At 41.8% G+C, this 19,982-nt stretch overlaps 1 protein-coding gene across 5 annotated transcripts in view; it reads right to left on the bottom strand.

The window, feature by feature from the left end:
- Positions 1-5,650: 5,650 nt before the first annotated feature.
- The window catches only part of LOC140185979 (EF-hand calcium-binding domain-containing protein 6-like), a 68,800-nt gene continuing 54,468 nt past the window's right edge, over positions 5,651-19,982 (bottom strand). For 4 of the 5 annotated variants that reach the window (XM_072239793.1, XM_072239795.1, XM_072239796.1 and 1 more), the window contains 5 exons: positions 16,849-16,973; positions 16,501-16,744; positions 13,711-13,880; positions 10,982-11,141; positions 9,322-9,669 (listed from right to left, as the gene is read on the bottom strand). In XM_072239793.1, coding sequence (XP_072095894.1) covers positions 9,451-9,669; positions 10,982-11,141; positions 13,711-13,880; positions 16,501-16,744; positions 16,849-16,973 — 918 coding nt within the window. In that variant the 3' untranslated portion in view covers positions 9,322-9,450. Of the gene's footprint in view, positions 5,728-9,321; positions 9,670-10,981; positions 11,142-13,710; positions 13,881-16,500; positions 16,745-16,848; positions 16,974-19,982 lie in introns of those variants that run through there. The other variant, XM_072239794.1, reaches the window with a different exon arrangement.

Genomic DNA, 19,982 nt, shown 5'->3' with positions numbered 1-19,982 from the left:
AACCCCACGCATTCCACAGAGAGGGTGTATAGACTCCGTACAAAACGTTGCCAGAATTGAACTCTGAACTGGGGAGTGCGCTGAGCTGTAACAGCAACACTCTAACCGCTATCGTAGCATGGTGCCCAGATACGTGAATATGCAAGTCCCCCCTACAAAATATCCCGTAGTTCTGATTAATCCACCTACATTCATCAGAGCCGAATGAAAGATATTTATTCAATAACTAATTGCTAAACATAATTGTAACATTTATTAATCCTATTTTCTCAATTAATGTTCCATTACATGTAATACACTCACCAATTAAATTTAACATTAACCTGTTCCCTCTGCTGATTTAGCTGTGATCAGTAGCCTGAAGTCTCCATGGTGTTTCATTATATTAATTAAATCTGATTACAATTACAATAGTCTGGCACAAGAATTTAATACATTCATCACCACACTGGCAATTGTGGTATTTTGGGTACTGTAGCAAGTCCTGGAACTGAAAGAACTGAATGTGAAAGATGGATGTTGCTAGGATCATATCGCCATCTGTTGGACATCTGTATCATTTTGTTGTTTTGAAACTAATGTCCTCAAAGATTTCAGCAAGTCAAACGGAATCTATGGAAGAGAATATACATTTGATGTTTTGGTCTGAGACACTTGTCTTGGTCCAAAACGTCATCTGTTTATCCTCCTCCATAGATGCTGCCTAACTTGCTGAGTTCCTCCAGCATTTTGTCTCTGTTGCTCAAGATCTCCAGCATCTGCAGAATCTCTTGTGCTTATGATCTCGAATATGTCTGTTTCCAATCATGGTATTATTAGGACCAAGCGTAGCAGCTACAGTTTTCCATTGCATTCTACAATCATTAGAAAGCCCATAGCCTTTGTCAAGGCTGGAGAGCATCCACAGCCTCTGCCCAGATGACCAGCAGGCTTGCTCACCATGACGTCTGACTGGAAACTGAAAGTCAATCTTGGCAGGCAAGCAAATAAAGATCCCTCACTTCATCACATCATCATCACTGATATGGTCATTCTGTCAGAATGAAGCAGGTGCTCGTGCTAGAACTGACAGTGCCTTGGGAAGACCGATTGAGGAGGCGTTTGAACGTAAGAAAGCTGAATACCAGGAGCTGGTAGAGCAATGCCAGAGATAGAGGTGAAGGGGCCGATGTGAGCCTATAGAGGTAGGGGGTAGTGATTTTGCTGGCTGCTCGCTGTGCAGAACCTACTCTCTCCTTGGCATTACGGGGGCTGTAAAGAAAGAGCCACCAGGACCATCACAGAGGCTGCTGAGCGAGCCTCCAGATGCCTATGGATTAAGAAGAGTGGCCCATGGACCAATACTGCTGGGACACAAGCTGGGGCCTGATCAACCCTGGCTGGGTCACCTGAGTGAGGGTGTCTAATGTTGAATGACTCAAAACACCTAATAACCCCAGGTTACATCACTGAGATGTGTTCCAGTGCACCTTAGAATGTATCTCAGCAACACTGCAAGTTTGGTTCACCCTGCTTTCTGAGTCTGAACATTAAAAATAAAAGTCATCATGACTGTTGTGTGCCATGTTGTATGATCACGGGGTTTGATCATAACTGTTCTTGGCAAATTTTTCTACTGAAGTGGTTTGCCATTGCCTTCTTCCGAGCAGTGTCTTTACAAGATGGGTGACCGACCCCATCCATTATCAATACTCTTTAAAGATTGTCTGCCTGATGTCAGTGGTCACATAACCGGGACTTGTGATACGCACCAGCTGCTCATACGACCATCCACCACCTGTTTCCATGACTTCACGTGACCCTGATTGGTGGGGGTTGGGGTGGGGGCCTAGCAGGTGCTCCACCTTGCCCAAGGTTGACCTGCAGGCTAGCAGAAGCCACCCTAAAAATAAAAGTACCCCCTCCATTACTAGAAGATGATCCTATTAAGTATGAGAGAGAGGGAATATTGCCATCAGAGTGAGATTTTAAGATAAAGGAGTTACTGTTCACACAGTACTTTCCAACAAGAAATGCAGGAAGTTCTTCAAGCTTCCTATCCATCATTTTTCTCTTGCCGCCTTTGACAAAATTCTGTGACTCATCTTTCACCTCATTTCTGACTGTGGGTATATATAAGACCATAAGATATAGGAGCAGAATTAGGACATTTGGCCCATCGAGTCTGCTCCCCGTTTCATCATGGCTGATCCATTTCTCTCTCAGCCCCAGTCGTCCGCCTTCTCCCCCGTAATACCATCATCATCATCATCAGGGGCTGTGCCCAGTTTGAACTTTGACTGCCATGGCCCACACACTCCAGTTTCAGGTCAAGTGGATCAATTCATTGGTATTCATTTCCAGTTCCCTGGCTGCTGTCTCCATCGTCATTTGTCTTTGCCTTCCTTTTGCTTTCTTTCCTTCAATCTTTCCCATAATTACTGTGCATTCTAACTCCTCTTTCCTAATCACATGTCCAATGAAGCTACGTTGCCTTTTCATGATCTCATACATTATTTCTCTTAGTGGATACTCAGATGGACTGAGTATATTCAGGAATTGTTTGAAGACGATCAAGGCAAAAAACCAGAAATTAAGAAGAACATTGAAGGCTCAAAGTATTTTAAAATCTGAAGTTCGTAATGCAATAAATAAGATGAAGAAAGGAAAGGCAGCAGGTCCTGATGAATTAGTAATAGAACAAGTTAATGCCCTTGAAGATTATGGAATTGAAAATCTTAACTGATTTAATCAACGACATTTATGAGATTGGAATAATACCAGAAGAGATGAAAAAATCAGTATCTATCACTCTTCTTAAGAAACCTAGAGCAATAGAATGTGAATTACCGTAAGTTTAATGAGTTATATCACTAAGATACTTCTAAGAATTTTGATGACAAGAGCTGAAAGGAAGATACAAGCTGAAATAGGTATAAGAACAATGTGGTTTTGTGAAAGGCAAAGAAATGCGTAATACCATAAGATACATATTAACTGCTCCAAAGCGACACACACAAAATGCTGGAAGAACTCAGCAGGTCAGGCAGCATCTATGGAAAAGAGTTAACAGTCAGCATTTCAGGCCGAAACCCTTCTTCAGGACCTGCTGAGTTCCTCCAGCATTGTGTGTGTGTGTGTATGTGTGTGTGTGTTGGATTTCTAGCATCTGTAGATTTCCTTGTGTTCGTGGTATTAACTGCTGTATCTGCCCATGAAGTACATTTCAAACAGAATGTGTCTTTGAAACAATGACATGGAACAGGATCAACTGATCCTAGTACCACCTATCTTCACCATCACCCTCCAGCTAGCCTTCTTCCCCTACGTGGCCTACCTTTTCCATTGATGCTGCCTGACCCACCTTTATATTCAGGCATCTTCTCCCTTCCTTCTCGGCCTGCAAGGTCGACTGTATATTCGTTTCCATATATTCTGGCTAACCTGCTGAGTTCTTGCAGCATTTTGTGTGTGTTACTCTGGTCTTCCAACATCTGCAGTCTTTCTTGTGTTTATGAGTTAAACCTGTCTGATATCACTGCAGCACATCGAGCATTTTATACACGTTTTGTGGCAGCAGTACAGTGAAACACATAAATTATACTATAAATTACAATAAGAAATATCCATAAAATTAAATAAGTCTTGCAGAGAACAAAAGTAATGGCCTATCCATTTTCTGTTCTCCTATGGTTATTCTCTGTGTCCAAGGCAAAGTGTTTGAGAGCCAGAATTTTGCAAACTCGTTAAATCTGATCTTTTCTCCATTTGTCTATTTGAGCTGCTCAGGATTGTTATTGCTGAGTTAACTATATAACAAGAACCTGCTTGTACTTATCATCTTAACAGTGGTAACTATAAAATTTCCCCTCCAAATCATAATTAACCTGCATCACTACCAGATAATTAGAAAAGCAGTGTGATGCTGCTAACCTCATACAGATGACGCAATTGGAACTAGAAAACAGACGATGTATCACAATGGGTTTTTATTGTTTCTGTCCTCGGGCTTGTATTTAATTCTTCTGAAAGAATTAATGATCTACAAAATTTTCATGCATTTCAAGAGATTATTGAATGAGTAATTAAGCAAATTGAAGGAGAAATCTGAAAAGCCCAAAAATGAGATAGTGCAACCAAGAAATTGAACTGTAAGGAGATGCATCAAAAAAGCCACTGCCTAGGAGACCTGCGGCAACTTATTTACGTGTATTCCTGATTTTTATCTGCACGCCTTGTGCAAGAGCTTTCGTGTTTAAACGTACCAGTCTTGAAGACCACATGTTTGGTTTAAGGAATTTCAGGGGATTCTTGCACTAGTTCATCTTTTAAAGATATGCGTTCGTTATGTGCTGCGTCCTCTGATGTGGGCGATTGTGGTTGTTCCATGACTGTGATTGTTCTTGGCAAATTTTTCTACTGAAGTGCCTTCTTCCAGGCAGCGTCTTGACAAGACGGGTGACCCCAGCCATTATCAATTCAGAGATTGTCTGCCTGGTGTCAGTGGTCACATAACCAGGACTTGTGATATACGACCATCCACCACTTGCTCCTATGGCTTCATGTGACCCTGATTGGGGAACTAAGCAGTTGCTACACCTTGATATGTTGATATGCAGGCTAGCAGATGGAAGGAGTGCCGTACACCTCATTTGGTAGAGACGTATCACCACCTCGCCATCCAGATTGGGGAGTAATAAAGATGAAAGGAGTGCTAAATCCAACTACTGATCAAACTCATTGTACAGATTGTAGAGAAGGTTGGTATTGCAGATTCAGCCATGCAGTCACTTCACTGAGGCTGATGCCGATGTACTTGTTAATGAAATGGACATACAAAGAGAAGTCCTCTTTATCGGGAAGCCACCAAAGACTAAACTAATGTTCCAGTATTACTGTGACTGGCGGTTTTATTCCCCAATGTCAATGCACACAAAATGCTGAAGGAACTCAGCAGGTCAGACAGCGTCCATGAAGTGAAATAAATTGGACTGATGCAAGGTCTCAATCCAAAATGTTGACTGTTTTTTTGCCCCTCCACAGATGCTGCCTGACCTGCTGAGTTCCTCCAGCATTTTGTGTTGTGTTGCTCAAGATTTCCAACATCTGCAGAATCTCTTGAGTCTCTTCCTCACTGTCCACCTCATTAGCAAGCTCTTATAGCTCTCTATACCTCTTAATAACTGATAATATAAGAAAAACAAAAGACTTGTAACTAATCTCTGCAAAATCCCTGTACAGGTATTAAAATTCCCATTCAGCGTCATCACTTGTTTTCTACCTTGGAGTTACCTTTGGATCCACTGTACACTGGACCTCATATGATTTTCTTTCTGATCAGTATACCAGAGCGTATTGAAGCAACAGAGCCAGACATTTGGACAATGGTTTGAGCGCTGAGCCCGGATTGGAATGTTGGTACAGGCCGAATCGAGGTGGCAGGGTCCAGGCTCCAGAGTGTATCGAAGCAATTGAACCTGATGTTTGGACGACAATTTAGGCGCAGAGCCAGATTGAAAAGGTCAGGGTGTTGGGGCCTGAGGCAAGGGGGTGGGCCACTCCAGCTCACTGTTCTGCGGCTTTTACTTCGCTCTGCACTGAATCCAGGGTCTGTGGACAAACTCTCTTTGTGGACTTCAGTTCAGAACACTATTTGTTTGCGTTTATTTGCATGATTTGCTTTTTTTTCTCTACACATTGGGTCTTCTTTTTCATGGGTTGCTTTGTGTTTCTTCATTTTGTTTCTGCCTGTAAGGAGACGGATCTCAAGGTTGAATAATGTTCACATACTTTGACAATAAATCAGAATCAGGTTTAACATCACTGGCAGATGTCATGAAATTTGTTAACTTTGTGGCAGCAGTACAATGAAATACACGATAAATATAGAAAAAATCAATTACAATAAATATATATATAATAATTAAATTAATATACTGCAAAAACAGAAATAATAACAAAGTGAGGTAGTGTTCATGGGTTCAATGTTTAATTAGGAATCAGAAGGCAGAAGGGAAGGAGCTGTTCCTGAATCATTGAGCGTGTGCTTTCAGACTTCTGTACCTCCTTCCTGATGGTAGCAATGAGAAGAAGGCATGTCCTGTGTGATTGGAGTTTTTAATGATGAACGAACGTAGTTTCTCTCAATACTGTGCAGTAGACCTCCAACCCCATACAATAATAAATGGACTTTGAACTACATATGACCTTGTCAAACACCAATCAATGTCAATAGGATTGAATACATTACCTTCATTGAATCTTTTCAAAACCTTCAACCGAGCTTCTCTTCACAGATAAATCCTGACTGCAATGGATTAAGCAGCGCCTTTTATAACCAAGCTAAATTATTGATCATAAAAATCGCTTGGGGGCTAGGAAGATCTTGCCGGGAAGTTCTACTATTGCTTCCATTAGACTTCATGAAGTCAATGGGATTTGCACGGCAGAGCGTTCTTCCCACCAGGGACCCGAGTAAGGTTTCTGCAAGGTGAAGAGGCTGGAAATCTCAGATTCCCTTTCCATAGATATCAGAGTTTATTATCAAAGTACATATACTGTATGTCACCTTATACAACCCTGAGATTCGTTCCTTTGCGGGCATACTCAGTAAATCGAAGAATCATAATAGAGTCAATGAAAGACCACAGCCAGCAAGGCAAACAACCAGTGTGCAGAAGACAATAAATGGGGAAAATACAAAAGAAAAAAGAAATAATAACAATTGAGCAATAAATATCAAGAATGTGAGAGGAAGAGTCCTTGAAAGTGAATCCATAGGTTGTGGGAACATTTCGGTGATGAAGCAAGAGAAGTTGAGTGAAGCTATCCCCTCAGGGATCAAGATCCTGATGGTTCAGGGGTGATAACTGTTCCTGAACCTGCAGGTGTGGGTCTTAAGGCTCCTATACCTTCTTCCGGATTCAGCAGTGAGAAGACAGCATGGCCTGCGTGCTGGGGGTCCTTGATGATGCTTTCCTGTGACAGCGCTCCATGTAGCTGTGCTCAGTGGTGGGGAGGGCTTTACCCATAATGGAGTGGGCCATATCCACCACTTATTGTAGACTTTCCCATTCAATGGTACTGGCGTTTCCATACCAGGAAGTGATGCAGTCAGTCAATATTCTCTCCACAACTCTTCTATAGAAGTTAGTCAAACTTTTAGATGTTGCCTCATCTAATGAGTATTCCCAGCGTTTTTGAATTTCATTCCTGATAACAATCCTCAACTTCCTGAACTCCCAAAAAAAAGCTCCGGTTACAACCAGCCATCCTGACTCCCCCATGATTATCCTCAACACTGGTGCCCCACATAGATAAATTCCCAGCCCCCTACGTCACTCCCTGTACACTCACGGATGTGTGGCCATATTCCGGTCTAACCCCATCTGCGGGTTGTAGATTACACCACCAAACCTCAAATAATGATGATAAGACTATTGGATGGGCCTCTAATATGAAAAGATAGACTCTTGCCCTCACAGTCTACCTTGTTATGCCCTTACTAATTATTATCTACCTGTGTTGCACTTTCTGTATAGTTGTAACACTTTATTCTGCAACCCCTTATTGTCTTCCCTTTGCACTACCCCAATAACCGGGTGACGAGGTGAAGATATATAAAGAAAATTAACTGAGTTAGTGTTCAAGGGTTCAATGTCCATTTAGGAATCAGATGGCAGAGGGGAAGAAGCTGTTCCTGAATCACTGAGTGTGTGCCTTCAGACCCCTGTACCTCCTCCCTGATGGTAGCAGTGAGAACAAGGCATGTCCTGGGTGATGGAGGTCCTTAATGATGAATGCTCCCTTTTTGAGACATCGCCTTTTGAAGACATCCTGGATGCTGGGGAGGCTAGTGCAACTTTCTGCAGCTTCTTCCAATCCTGTGCAGTGGCCCCTCCATAGCAGAAATTTGCGAGTGCCTTTGGTGACATACCAACTCTCCTCAAACTCCTAATGAAATATAGCTGCTGTCATACCTCCTTTGCAATTGCATTGATATGTTGGGCCCAAGATAGATCATCAGTGAAGCTGACACCCTGGAATTTGAAACTGCTCACCCTTTCCACTTCTGGTCCCTCGATGAGGACTGGTGTGCGTTTCTTCAACTTCCCCTTCCTGAAGTCCACAATCAATTCCTTGGTCTTGCTGATGTTTAGTGCAAGGTTGTTGTTGTAACACGACTCAACCAGTTGATCTATCTCACTCCTATATGTCTTCTCATCACCATCTAATATTTTTTATAGTTATAGTATCGTCAAATTTATGGATGCTGTTTGAGCTGTGCCTATGATTGTGTTTGTAGAGTGTAGAGCAGAGGGCTAAGCATATGTCATTGAGGTGCACCAGTGTTGACTGGCATTGAGTAGGATGGTACTCAAATCAAAGATTTTCAATGTACCTCAGAACAAGATCATACCATGTTGTAAAATTAGCCAGGTCCATCATGGGTACTAGCCTCCGTAGTATCCAAGACATCTTCAAGGGGTGGTACCACAGAAAGGCAGCATCCATCACCCAGGACACACCCTCTTCTCATTGCTACCATCAGGTAGGAGGTACAGGAGCCTGAAGGCACACACTCAATGATTCAGGAACAGCTTCTTCCCCACTACCATCCGATTTCTGAATGGACATTAAACTCATGAACACCACCTCTCTACTTCTTTTACTTTTATTTTTGCACGACTTAAATAATTTAACAATTATATATATATATATTTACTGTAATTCAGTTTTTCTATTATTATGTATTGCATTGTACTACTGCTGCAAATACATCAAATTTCACAACATATGATGATGATATTGAACCTGATTCTGATTCTAAATGTGGCAATAATACCAAAATGCTCTGCCCTTTTGCCATTAGCCCGTTTGTCCTGCACTGAAGATTTTGGCGTGCTTATTTTGAGTGAAATAAAGAGAATACAACATTGAACCAGCAAAGTGCACCAATATCCATCTTCTCCATAATGTTTTGGTATACTGAACTCTTTACATCTTGGCCAACACTCTCCCTCATGATCCAAAAGGTCCATTCTTTCTATAATTTAATGCCATGTAATCCACCAGCCACTCCAGCCGCTGTTTCTGTATTCACTCTCCCCTACACCCACCGTCACAGGGAGAACACACATCTCCATATGGATCACACACAATGTCAGCATTGAACCTGTCTTCCTGGAGCCATCAGGAGAGCCTCTACTGTGTTATGCACATTGCCAATCCAAAAATATCTTTTGGATTAAATTAACTTCTTTCACATTAAATTATCAGCAAACAGCAGTTGTTAGAAAGAGTACAAAAGACCTCAGAAATAAATGATTTTCTTAAACCTTTATTAATTCTTTCGTAACATTTAGTAGGATTAAAAATTCCAAGTAAAATTTCAATAGTACTTGAGTTTAGTGCTGTGGAATCTATCACAATACCAACAAATACACACAGAACAATTAAAATGAAATGTGTTTATGGAGTCTTGTAAATTTTGTTAACAAGTTTTGAATATTTAATTTTACCAACCATATCGTCATCGTATTTTGACATTAACTGGTATATTTCCTCTTCATCCAACACTATATTGCAGAGTTGAAGAACAGATCGAAATTCAGGCAGCGTAAGAAATCCAGGGCTAGCACAATCCAGTTTTTTACAGACTCTGTCCAATGTTTTCCAGTTGCCCGCTAACTGCAGGGAAAGCAGAAGGAAATCTTAGAAACAAGCAGAGGATTCAAGTCTTCACCCTTAATAGGTTATCAAAATCAGTAATGTTTTAAATCTATTTTAAATCATTGGATTGTGTAATGGAAAAAAAACTGGCAACAGCCAGAAACAGCTCATTTTTTCAGATTTCTAATTTTCTCTTACCAAATTGATGCTTTGCTCAGAACAAACAAAACTACTTTGTCCATTTTCTCTCCATCCTGATATTTATTTATTTATTAATTGAGCTAGATTGCGGAATAAGCCCTTCTGGCCCTTCAAACCACACCACCCAGCAATTCCCCAATTTAATTCTAACCTAATCATGGGACAACTTACAATGAACCTACCAACTGATACGTCTTCGGATTGTGGGAGGAAACTGGAGCACACGGAGGAAGCCCATATGGTCACGGGGAGAACATACAGGCAGCGGCAGGAATTAAACCTAGGTCACTGGTTCTGTAAAGTGTTGTGCTATCCACTAGACTACCATACTGCCCATACATTACAGTAATCTAGATAGCACTGGATTCAATTCAGGTGTGCAGACGTCAAGTATTATTATTGCTGGGGACGCAAGATTCTCAAGATGCTGGAACCTGAAGCAGAAAGTAAGCTCCTGAATGAATTTAGCAGGCTATGCAAAATCTGTGATGGGAAATAGAGTCTGTTGTTTCAGGACTGATGAATGTTCTCAATCCTAAACATCACCTGTCCATTTTCCTCACAGACACTGCCTGGCCTGCTGGCTTGCTGAATGAGCTCTCACTTTATTATTGTTACTATTACTATTGTTATTGATATGTTGTCATTTAAAGTTAAATTGGATAGATATATGGACAGGAAAGGAATGGAGGGTTATGGGCTGAGTGCAGGTTGGTGGGACTAGGTGAGAATAGGAGTTTGGCACGGACTAGAAGGGCTGAGATGGCCTGTTTCCGTGCTGTAATTGTTATATGGTTATATGTTATATGAATTTGAAAACATGCTAGGGTTACAATTGCAGGTGTATAAAATGGCTTACATCTTGCTATTCCAGAGGTGATCATTTTAGCTCAGTTTCAATCACAGAACTAGAGTGTTGAACTATTCAGCTAGATATGAGAAGCCTTTTTAATATTTCAACTGTGGTCTTTTTGCACAATTTAATGATTAAAGCTGCATAGCTTCAAATCCAAAGTATAATTCTGTTGGAATTTGTCACCTGCTGTGAACCTGTTGACAATACCTTGCTTGACACCACATGTAATTGCCAAGATAGTCAACTGAAGGACACTAATAATCCTTCTATTACCTTCCTTCGAAGTTTTTCTGTAATGGTACCCAGGCCTCTATGCACAGATTCTGTGTACCCTGCAAATTCTGGCTGTGACTGCTTTTGCGTCTTTGAGTTGTCAAGCCTGAATGATTTCCTTCGATCCTCAAATGGCTGGAGAAACTCGACATAAGAGATCCTAAACAGAGTGCATGCAATTAATGTAAAGAAAAGTATTGCTAACAGATAAGTTCAAAATTAATTTTTGACCATTGTTTTGAAATGGAAGCCATTTCACTTAAGTATAGATAGGCAATAAAATATACTTCATACTGCATGAAATCACCAAAACTGTTAATTGCATTTGTTATTGCAGCAATTAGGAATGGATTTGGATGCATTGTTGATTGTTAACACACTGAGGACATTGCCATGAACAGAACTGTGCTTCAGTATTAGGAAATAATTCAGCCCATTACATAAGGAGGCAATAAATCCAGCACGTGGAATTTTTATTTTATCCGTTTATTGAAATGCAGCGCAGAATCGGCCCTTTGAGCCGCAATCCCCCGATTTCATCCAAGCTGAATCACGGGGCAATTTACAATGACCAATTAACCTATCAACCTATGCCTTTGGACTCTGGGAGGAAACCAGAACATCTGGAGGAAACCCATGTGGTCACAGGGAGAACGTACAAACTCCTTACAGACAACGGCGGGAATTGAACCAAGGTCACTGGTACTGCAAAGCAATGTGCTAACCACTACACTACCATGCTGCTGTTGACTACTAGTTTTATCTGGTTTGCCACACCAGCTACCCAATTATAGTATATCAAACATAGAACAGTACAGGAAAAGCCCCTTCCGCCCACTATGTTGTGTAGAACCAATTAATATCAAGGCTATACCAAGGCTCCCTTGAAAAGTTAAGCCCTAAGAAGGTATTTGTAGTTCAATCTGGAGTGCTGTACATTTTAAGCAAGTTTCTAGCCAAAAGCCTTATGGGTATTCTTCAGTTTACCAATAACCGTATCAAACAATCCTGGAATTGTTTGAGCTTCTCTTTCTGGTGAGCAATGGAACCAGTAACCTTGCTTGCAGTCAACATCAGTCTGATGAACCTCAATTGTACTCATCTCTACATCTTCAACAACTGAGGTTAAATCTTACATTTTTGGGCACTTAAGGAACTCTAATACCGTTTTCCCAATGTCACAAAAATGTTTGACATTCTCTGGGTTACATTTTTTGCCATGTACTGCCCGTGACATATTTCTACACTTTGTTTGAAGGTAAAAGCAGGAGTTCCCAATCTTTTTTTATGCTGTGGTCTCTGAGGCTCTCCATTGGTCAGGGTCGACCATGGATGTTGTGTGTTAGCCTTCTACGTTTTACGCAAGCCAGTACACAAGCAAGCCAGGGCAGTACGATGTGGAGGCAAGCAGTCTTCCCCTCTCCATGCACCTGATGAATCCAAAGGAACAGTTTGGTACCTGCAGCTTCGCAGGAGTTGCCAGTCAGTGTTGAACTCAAAGTAGGACTGCCATAGGGACTCCAGCTTCAAATTTTTCCCTTGGGGGGTTTACTCCCAAAGCCTTCCCCATGAGTGGGTATAGCCGCAAGGCAGCAGAGGTCTCAGATCAGAGTTTCCCTTCTCCTAGATGAGCTGCCAACCACAGCCAACAGGCCCCATCTGCTGAAGCAACTAGTTTTAAGGTGACAGAAACCCACCTTTGCCCCTTCTGTCGGTAAAAATGGTTCTGCTGGGCTTAGCAGCTCATCTGCACATGAAAACCAGGAGCTGGACCTGGATGTCGGAGGCACTTTGAGATACATACCATTGGGAGCATTTAATAGGTAGTGGGAGCTTATCCCCACTACCCCCCCACCCCCGGCTATGACAACTTAAGGAATCTATGCCAAGGGGACCCCTACCGTTTTCCGAGAGGTCAGTGGAACCCAGGTTGGGAACAACCTGCCTTAAAGGCTCAAAAGCATTTTGCAGCTAGCACACAACATTCATAATCAACCTTGACCAACGGAGGGCCTCAGAGACCATGGCACAGAAAAGGTTGGGAATCTCCGCTTTACAGAGGGTCGCTGGCAATTTCGACTATGGATAGAAGGTCACATTCATTGAATCAGAATTAGGCTGATTATCACTGACTTTTGTGATGTGGAGTTTGTTGTTTTGCGGTAGCTGTACAGTAGAAAGACGTAAAAATCATTATAAATTACAAAATAAACAGTGCAATAAAGAGGAATAACAAGGTAATTTTCATGAGTACGGGTGACAACACTTCTTTGGTGGATGTTTATTTGACACCCATATCACTGGCTGGTGGGGTTTCTACCAATGGAGGAGTAAGGTGCTCCTTCCCTCTGCTAGTCTGTAGGTCACCCTTGGGCGAGGTGTAGCACCTGCTTAGCGCCCGGTCAGGGTCACGTGAAGCCATGGGAGCAGCTGGCGTATATCACAAGTCCTGGTTACGTGGCCACTGACACCAGACAGACAATCTCTGAAGAGTATTGATAATGGCTGGGGGTCACACACCTTGTAAAGACACAGCCCAGAAGAAGGTAATGGCAAAGCACTGCTGTAGAAAAATTTGCGAAGAACAATCATGGCCATGGAGACCGTGATCGCCCATGTCATATGAAACGGCACATAATGATGATGATGATATTAATACAATCTGACTGTTATGGTGTAAGCCATGTGAGGAAATATATTTTAAAATCAACCAGTTAAGATTTACTAACCGGTCCTGCCCATGGTCAAACTTGCTGGTGATCGCTTCACAGGCCTGATCATTCAGTGCCACACAAAGGTCCATAAGGATGTCTTTGAATTCTTCCTTGCTGACAAAACCAGTATTAAATTGATCCAACTCACGAAAGCTTGTCCAAAGATCATTCAGCAAGAGCTGAACCTAAGATAAGACAGTAATTTTCAGAGTTCAAAGTAGATTTATTATCAAAGTCTATATATGTCACCATAAGTACCATCTATAAGAGTCAAACTGTGTGATAAGATTGCTGTAGTGTGGTGTCTGCAATCCCCCAGACAGAACACACTGATGACTAATCTTTAGGACTGCATGTGTCACACTGGGCACAAAACCAACTGTCAACGAGAGGATGAAACAGAGCAATTACTGAGATCGAAATAGGATGGGGTTTATGAGACTCAGGAAAGAGCTTAATTTACAGTAGGCAAAGTCTATTTCTGTTAAACTAGTACACAACTTTCACAGTAAAACCCTAGAGTAGGATTACCAACCTGGGGCCCATGGAACCTTTGATTAACGGTATTGGTCCATGGCATAACAAAGGTTGAGCACCCCTGCTCTACAGAGTGTTTCTCAACAGCAGGACATAGGGACACAGGAACATGGCTCCTTGATGGTAAAGAAGCACGTAAACCTCTGGCCCTCATCAGCCGGGGCATGGAGTAGAAAAGACAGGATGTTGTGTTGCAATTGTACAGTCATTACTGAGGCTGCACTTGGAGTATTGCATTCAGTTTTGGTTACCCTGTTACAGAAATGATGTCATTCGCTGGAAAGACTGCAGGGAAGATTTATGAGGACGTTGCCAGGCCTGAGTTATAAAGAGGGGTTGGGCAACGTAAGACTTTAGTCATGCGAGTATAGGAGACAGAGGGTGGCCTTACAGTGGTGTAGGAAATCGTGAGGGCATAGAAAGGGATTCACCCCACAGTCCAAAGACGTACAGGTTGGTAGGTGAATTGGTCATTGTAAATTCTCCTGTGATTAGGCTTGGGTTAAACTGGGGGATTGCTGGGGCAGCCGTGGCTTGAAGGGCCAGATGGGCCTATTCTGTGCAGTATCTCATTTAATAAATAAATAAACAAACAAACAAACAAGTAAATGAATGAATGTTGGGAACCCCTGCTATACAACAGCCAGGATGGAATGGTGGTGGGGAAAATGCTAGAGTCAGTTATCAAAGATGTGATAACAGCACATTTGGAACGCGGTGAATTTATTGAACAAAGTCAGCATGGATTTGTGAAAGGAAAGTCATGTCTGGCGAATCTCATAGAATTTTTTGAGGATGTAACTAGTAGAGTGGATAGGGGAGAACCAGTGGATGTGGTATATTTGGATTTTCAAAAGGCTTCTGACAAGGTCCCACACAGGAGATTAGTGTGCAAACTTAAAGCACACGGTATTGGGGGTATGGTATTGATGTGGATAGAGAATTGGTTGGCAGACAGGAAGCAAAGAGTGGGAATAAACGGAACCTTTTCAGAATGGCAGGCAGTGACTAGTGGGGTACTGCAAGGCTCAGTGCTGGGACCCCAGTTGTTTACAATATATATTAATGATTTTGATGAGGGAATTAAATGCAGCGTCTCCAAGTTTGCTGATGGCACGAAGCTGGGCGGCAGTGTTAGCTGTGAGGAGGATGCTAAGCCGATGCAGGGTGACTTGGATAGGTTAGGTGAGTGGGCAAATTCATGGCAGATACAATTTAATGTGGATAAATGTGAGGTTATCCACTTTGGTGGCAAGACAGGAAAACAGATTATTATCTGAATGGTGGCCGATTAGGAAAAGGGGAGGTGCAACAAGACCTGGGTGTCATTGTACACCAGTCATTGAAAGTGGGCATGCGGGTACAGCAGGCGGTGAAAAAGGCGAATGGTTTGCTGGCATTCATAGCAAGAGGATTCGAGTACAGGAGCAGGGAGGTACTACTGCAGTTGTACAAGGCCTTGGTGAGACCACACCTGGAGGATTGTGTGCAGTTTTGGTCCCCTAATCTGAGGAAAGACATTCTTGCCATAGAGGGGGTACAAAGAAAGTTCACCAGATTGATTCCTGGGATGGCAGGACTTTCATATGATGAAAGACTGGATGAACTAGGCTTATACTCGTTGGAATTTAGAAGATTGAGGGGGGATCTGATTGAAACGTATAAAATCCTAAAGGGATTGGACAGGCTAGATGCAGGAAGATTGTTCCCGATGTTGGGGAAGTCCAGAACGAGGGGCCACAGTTTGAGGATAGAGGGGAAGCCTTTTAGGACCGAGATGAGGAGAAACTTCTTCACACAGAGAGTGGTGAATCTGTGGAATTCTCTGCCACAGGAAACAGTTGAGGCCAGTTCATTGGCTATATTTAAGAGGGAGTTAGGTATGGCCCTTGTGGCTAAAGGGATCGGGGGTATGGAGGGAAGGCAGGTATAGGGTTCTAAGTTGGATGATCAGCCATGATCGTACTGAATGGCCTACTCCTGCACCTATTTTCTATGTTTCTATTAAGATTCTAATTTTCAATAAAAGGTGATGACATGACCATCTAAACAATAAAGTAAATGGATACTTTGTCCTGACTCATATGGCATCCATTTTGTTTGTTTATTTTCTTGAGTCCGGATGCATTCTGATTGAATAATAAAAGTATTCCACGATATTCCCAATATTCTGCAATATTTCATAAAAGTAACTTAAATAAAATTATGCACAAATTAACCACAATGAATGTAATGCATTTGAATTTCTTAATGTAATTATTACTCAACCTTGGCTTGCAGGTTATTCTCAATGATGTCGGTGTCACAGTTCAGCTTGTTGGAACGTATCAGAAAGTCGCTGTCACCTTTAACTGGTGGATATAATTTTGCATTTGGGAAACAAGCTGACTTAGGTGAGAAGCCAAAGTGACGAACAAACTGATGGAAATCCAAAGTATTGTGCTGGCCAGTAATTATGGTGCTCCAGAGCATACTGATTTCATCCCGAGAGACTGGCGGGTGAATGTCGAACCTGTGTAAGATGATACTCTGTGAGCAATTTACTGAAATGAAAGCCTGTGACTGTGAAATGTGCATTTCTGTTAACTATATCAAAATACAAGAAGTCTCCTTAACTGCTTCATTAGCTGGTACATTGATTCAGGAGAAAGCTGCTTTGTGTTCATTGTATCCAGCTTATTAAAACTTTCTTCCACCATTCCGTAATGCTTCTTCAAAAGATTCTGTATAATTTTTGTGATCTAATGGAGGAAGAAATTCAGAAACATTGCTGAAATAAAATAGCATGTTAACTCTACACTTCACCTTTTTTTTCTTCCAGTCCTTCTGAAGGATTTCAGCCCAAAACATCAACTGTTTACTCTTTTCCATAGATGCTGCCTGGCCTGCTAAGTTCCTCCAGCATTTTGTGTGTGTAGCGTGTTACAATCTGCATTAGTTCACAATGTTTTTTAAGTTCATACACTCACAAAACCAGCTTTGAAAGATACGCCTGCACTTTGTATAATCCAATATTTAACTAAATGCCCTAAACATTGAGGTATGCTGTAGGATCTATGTGTCTATTTTTTGTCTGTATTGTACTTTGTGGTGTGTTTATTATGGTAAACTGCCAGGTGCGTGCAACATGGTAGAAGCAAGTGAGTATAGTTACGCATCTGTGTTTAAGACTACAAACCATAAGACTTAGGGGCAGCATTTGGCAATTCAGCCGATCAAGTCTGCTCTGCCATTCTATCATAAGTTTGTTAGTTGTTTTGTCAGATGGAGAGTGAGTAAGCCACCGGGAATGAATTTTTTTTTTGTTAATTGTTAAATGGACTGCTTAAATACTTTATACTTTATTGTCGCCAAACAATTGATACTAGAACGTACAATCATCACAGCGATATTTGATTCTGCGCTTCGCGCTCCCTGGAGTACAAATCGATAGTAAATATTAAAAATTTAAATTATAAATCATAAATAGAAAAGGGAAAGTAAGGTAGTGCAAAAAAAACTGAGAGGCAGGTCCGGATATTTGGAGGGTACGGCCCAGATCGGGGTCAGGATCCGTTCAGCAGTCTTATCACGGTTGGAAAGAAGCTGTTCCTAAATCTGGCCGTACGAGTCTTCAAGCTCCTGAGCCTTCTCCCGGAGGGAAGAGGGACGAAAAGTGTGTTGGCTGGGTGGGTCATATCCTTGATTAACCTGGCAGCACTGCTCCGACAGCGAGCGGTGTAAAGTGAGTCCAAGGACGGAAGATTGGTTTAGAACGCTAATTCTAATACTGCTTAAATACGCTAAAAGCAAATTGGAATACTAATTTAATTGGGCTGCTAATTGCACTTAGTATCGCTTGGTTATATCACTAATTTAGTGTTGTTAGTCTTTTATCGTTACAAGATCATTCATCTTTGCTGGTTTTGTAATAAAGGATCAAATGTACCTTTTTTGATTTGGAAACTTGTTATTTGGAAATGCGTCATACAGTGTTGATGGCCTCAGTCACTCAGCAACTTGGGTTTGTTTTCCAGTAACCACTACAGTGTGCATTGCCACAAATATTTACAGTAACCACTACAGTATGCATTGCCACAAATATTTAACTATCCATTGTGAGGTAACATTAAAATGCTCTGTGTGGCCAGAACTTCTTCAAATGTGTGCAGATGGATTATATGGTTATGATAAAAAAAATGAATATTTCTTTGGCTTATTAGGAGGTGAATCCACTTGTGCAAAAATATTGAGATCTATCTGAAGAGCTTATCAATTTCTTTCAATAACTCTCCACCACTGAGTCAATTTACTGAATGGACACACACACTTCGAATAAAACTTCATCTTACGGGAGGGTGTACTGAGAAACTGGAAGCATGCAGTCAGCAATGCTTCATCTATTTATGCCTTATGGAGCTTATCTGAACATAAAATATACTTGGATACTGGGCACTCTGAGGTGATACCCAACGTTGAATAAGATCATAATTTGTACAAATAGAATAAAGATAGTATGTGATGGAGGGTGCTTCCTAAAGGCACTCTGTACACACACACACACACTGCCTTGTCATTCTGCTGCCGTTATGCTGTGTGTATGCATCACAATGTCTTTCCCTGGCATATTCTTACAATGGGCCCTAAAGGGTTTGGCTTTCTGGTGCCTTTCCCGCCATACATGGTAGAATATTCCTTTTCTTTAATAATGGGGATGTGTAAATGTGTGCTATACATGTTGTTTGTATATTGTAGCTACACCTGTTTATTTTGTAATATGACTGTAACTACATTGTGGGGTTCATCATATTCTGTTTCATGTGCCATGCTATTGCCTAGTGCCTAAAAATTGGGGTGGTTTGCTCTCAGTAGGAGAGAGAGAGAGATTGGGCTTCCAGGAGTTCACACTGGACAAAGTATGGAGCTGGTATTCTATTTTCAGGCCGATATCTTCTTGTAAATATCGGCAGTTTTTGAATAAACTTTTTTTGGGCGTCCCACTGGGTACTGGTATCAATTTTAACTGATGTTTCAATGACAAACTCTGCCATCTTCATCAGGGATGATTAGCCGTTTCCTTTTAGCCGTTTTCGCTAATTTTGTAAGTTTGATGTTTTGACACACACTAGAGTGCTAAGTGATTCCAGCCATCTTTTCTTTGGTTATAACCCACATCGAGGAGAGGAGAAGATGGCAGCACGATGCAGCGCGCAACGGCCATATCTGTTATCTGTCAAGTAGGGTGCCGTGCACAATTCTGATTTGATGGAGCCAGACACGAGAGCACGGAGGGACATCTGGTGAAAATTCTGAAATGCCTGTTTCGCTGCCACTGCTACTGTGTGATCCGAAATCTCCGGAGGGGAAGGTCCCGAATCATCAGCTTTGCTTGTTGCTCGGCAGCCGGGGCGGAGTCAAAGCGCTCGGCAGAGATGGTGCTCGGTGCTCGGTGTCGGAGAGCTGGTCAGAGGCTCGAAGTTTTCGGATGGACTCAGAGTCGGCTGTGGTCGGGTGCTTCCAGGATGCTGCATCGGCAAGTTTGCGGCGCTGGAGGCTCATGGCAGGGAGAGTTTCTCCTTTCTACTATCTGCGTGAGCTGTTGGGGCTATCGGGACTTTGAGACTTTTTTTTTTACCATGCCCATGGTCTGTTCTTTATCAAATTACGGTATTGTTTTGCACTGTTGTAACTATATGTTATAATTATGTGGTTTTTGTCAGTTTAGTCTTGGTCTGTCCTGTGTTTCTCTGATATCATACTGGAGGAACATT

Source organism: Mobula birostris, chromosome 21 (assembly GCF_030028105.1).
Source record: "Mobula birostris isolate sMobBir1 chromosome 21, sMobBir1.hap1, whole genome shotgun sequence".
In the NCBI taxonomy this organism is placed as follows: Eukaryota; Metazoa; Chordata; class Chondrichthyes; order Myliobatiformes; family Myliobatidae; genus Mobula; species Mobula birostris.
Note: the sequence above shows the minus strand (reverse complement) of the source record. Positions and strands in the feature narration are given on the sequence as shown.